The sequence below is a fragment of the Echinops telfairi genome, unplaced genomic scaffold (assembly GCF_000313985.2).
Source record: "Echinops telfairi isolate 266 unplaced genomic scaffold, ASM31398v2 ScPeMD7_31;HRSCAF=116, whole genome shotgun sequence".
Taxonomy (NCBI): Eukaryota; Metazoa; Chordata; class Mammalia; order Afrosoricida; family Tenrecidae; genus Echinops; species Echinops telfairi.
In genome coordinates this window covers 45,381,895-45,385,166 of record NW_022103928.1, presented here as the reverse complement: position 1 = coordinate 45,385,166, position 3,272 = coordinate 45,381,895, and the positions used below count along the sequence as shown (strand labels likewise).

Sequence of the window (3,272 nt, the reverse complement as noted above, 5' to 3'; positions counted from 1 at the left end):
CCTTGCTGGTCTGAGTGAGAACTGAGCCGGAATCAGATGGAGACACCAGAGATGGAGAGGCAGCGAGTGTGACCAGCACAGCCTAAGGGGCACAGGCACACATGCAGACACAGACACACACACACAGACACAGACACACACACACACACACACACACACACACACACACACGAACCCGCACCTGCACCCACACCCTGGCAGGCAGCAGGCTGGGTGCAGCAGCAGGACAAATGCCAGAAGCGTGGGTGGTGGGGTGTCAGGGAGGAAGGCTCAGGGCCTGCAGTGAGAAGGACAGTGGGAGAGCCAAGGCCAAGGAGTTGGAGCCTGGCAAGGGTTCAGAGCAGCAGACACAGCAGGCCCAGAGCCAGGGCTGGGCAGGGAGGCCAGCCAGGCCAGGGCAGCTCCCTCACCCACGCCAGTCAGGGAGCCGCATGGAAGGGGGATGGGAGGAGGCAGTAGAAATAGCAGGACAGGCTTCTCACAGGTGCAGTTGACAAGAGAGGAGATGACGCTGGGATGGACTGGGGAAAGGGGGCGTCGCAGACACATGGCTTCGTGCGACCAAGAGAGCTCAATGCTCAGGAGAGGGCAGGAGGCCAGACTGGCCCTGGGCCAGAGTCAGTAGTAGACTGTGCCCCCCAAAGGCTGCTAGTCTCCTCTGGTCAGGACCCAAGGACTTGATCCTCTCTATATCTTTTACACCCATGCCAAACCTTCCCCTCCTCCCTACATGTATGGAGGATGCTCCAGGGTGGAGTTGGGTGGGCACCCCAGACCATCCTGACCAGACCTGGTAGCACTGGCCCCCCTCCCTCTGCTTGGCTTCTCCTCTTGGCCTAACATAATTACAGTCCTCTTGATTTACCCTACTTCTGCTTTGCAATCCCTTCTAATCCAAAGTCTCCTATTGGCTTGCACCCCAGTTCCAACCTCACAGACACCCAGGCCAGACCCTGACATTTCCCCTTAGCTGCCTCAGCCACCCATCCTGGCCCTCTCAGCCCAGCCACAGTGTCCTGTCCTCACCCTGTGGGCCCTAATCGCATGGCCACCAAGTCGCTCTCTGTATATCGTCCCTCCCCCTTCCGGCTCCTCCAATCCATCTCCTTCCAAGCCCACTGAGGCTGCTTGAACACAGCCCCTCTGAGGCCGCCTCACAAAGCCCTTACTGGTCAGTCCCCTCCATCCCCTCTTCTTCATCTTGGGTGCTCCCCACCCCCTCCCTGGCCAGACGCTTGCCCATGCCACCCCCTCCCTCCAAGCTCCTCCAAGGTGAGATGAAAATTGAGAAAGCGGGAGCCTACCTGGGTGACCTTTTCAGTGACGTTGTGGGTCCGCTCCTTGATCTTGGGTGCTATGATCTCCCGGTCACTGGTGGGTGAAGCCAGGAAGGGGTCACCCTTGAGATCCACAAAGTTGAGGGTGATTTGGGGGATCTTGCTAATGGTGCGGTAGCGCACAAGGTCCGAGTCTGACGTGGAGTTCAGCAGTCCGCTGCGCAGGGGGTGCATGGCCCCTGGGGTGGAGAGGGAGAGGGAGCTGAGGCCATCTGGCAGGGGTCAGAGGGCAGCCAGGCCATCAGCGGGAAGAGCCAGAATGGACACTGGCCCCTACACAGGTCAGGGCTGCCAGGTATGGGGGATTCAATGAGGAGATCAGTTCAGGAGACAGGGTTCCAGCACTAGCAAGTCCAACCGCACCCACTCCCTCCACGGACTGAGCCAAAACGAAACTGAGTGTTGGCAAGAGAGGGAGAGGCTCCCAGAAAGGGGCTGATCCATGGACAGTAGACCCAACCAGAAGAACAGGGACAGCCGGGGCCCAGGGTGCCTCTCCTGCCCCTCAGACTCCCCCTGGTCATCCTCCTACAGGTTGCCCTGGAAAGCCAGATCCAGGGCCCTGTGGACGCTCTGTGAGCACAGGAAAGTAATAGGATGAATGGCTATTTAATGGAATAAAAAGCCACTTAAGGGATTAAATAAGTGGTTAATGGGATTTCCACCTCCTAGGCACAAGCAAAAGGCTCCCTGTGGCATAATGGGTTATTCATTCTGTTGCTAACCACAAGGTCAGCAGATCAAACCCCTCCAGCTACTTTGTGGGATAAAGATGAGGCTTTCTGTTCCTGTGAGGACTTGCAGGCTGGGGAACCCACCAGGTCAGTTCTGCTCCTTCCTGTGGGGTCACGATGAGTCCTGGACTGGAGGACAGTGCATCTGGGGGTTTGTTTGTTTGGGCACAAGGCAGAGATGGTGGACAGCAAGGAAGCCCAGAGAGGTCCTGACACAGGAAGACCGGGTGGTGGGAGGTAAGCCCACGGGGGTCCCCAGGGGCAGTCCGGGCTGGGCCTCACCGGTGCTGGCGTGTCGCGGCGGGGGCGGGGGCAGCGCCCCAGCGCGCATGGCCTCGATGTCGTCGGCCGAGGAGGCACGGCGCACACTGGCAAAGCTCTCTCTGGAGCGGGTCCGGGCCAGACTGCAGCTGGAGCCAGAAGCTTCGGGGTTGAGGCTGTGCGCTAGCGGTGAGTGTGGGCCTGGGGCCGGGGCGGGGCCGGGGGGCAAGCTGGGGCCCACCAGCGCGCGCTGCTCCTCGGCGGGCAGAGGCCCAGCCACGTGGTTGTCCAGGGCCATCATCTCGTCCAGGGCCAGAGACTCGCTGGGCACCGCGGGCGTCAGATCCACATCCACCACCACGGCCCCCGGGGTCCCCGCGCCCCCCGCGCCCACAGGCCGCACGGACGACTCCCTGGTGGTCAGCGCCAGCAGTGCAGGCAACTTCAAGCGAAAGGTCTTGGCACGGCCTGTGGGGAGATGACGCTGGAGTCCCAGAGCCCCGACCGACCCTCCATCCCACCCCATTGTAGGCCCGGTGATAACAATTTTCCAAACATCTCTGGAATCGAATCTTCACCTAAGCCTTGGAATCATCTAGACCACCGTTTCTTGAGCAGGCACAGTGGACCCACATAGTCCTAATTTAATACCACGAGGCTCGGTGGACCTCGTTTGCACCATTTGTTAGGGGAGCGGGGAGACAGCAGCATGGCAGAGCGGAGCTGTGGGAGGCAAGTCAGTGGAGCACCTATGAAGGGGGGTTGGGGGTGCCAGCACTACCTCCCCAACCAACCCTTCAGCTGTTCGAGCCATCTATAAAACAAGTGGGGCAGGAAATCTTAACAATCGAGGGACAAGGAGTACAATATTTTGCTATGAAGGAGGGAAAATTAAAACCCAGGAAGTCATCCAAGGGTGCAAGTGGGGGGTAAGAGCCAT

At 59.6% G+C, this 3,272-nt stretch overlaps 1 protein-coding gene across 2 annotated transcripts in view; it reads right to left on the bottom strand.

Annotated features, from left to right (window-relative positions):
* KCNH2 (potassium voltage-gated channel subfamily H member 2) overlaps positions 1-3,272 on the bottom strand; it is a 38,339-nt gene that overhangs the window by 12,659 nt on the left and 22,408 nt on the right. For both annotated transcript variants that reach the window (XM_004702310.3, XM_045289919.1), the window contains exons 4-5: positions 2,354-2,800; positions 1,305-1,516 (exon numbers count right to left, since the gene is read on the bottom strand). In XM_004702310.3, coding sequence (XP_004702367.1) covers positions 1,305-1,516; positions 2,354-2,800 — 659 coding nt within the window. The remainder of the gene's footprint in view (positions 1-1,304; positions 1,517-2,353; positions 2,801-3,272) is intronic.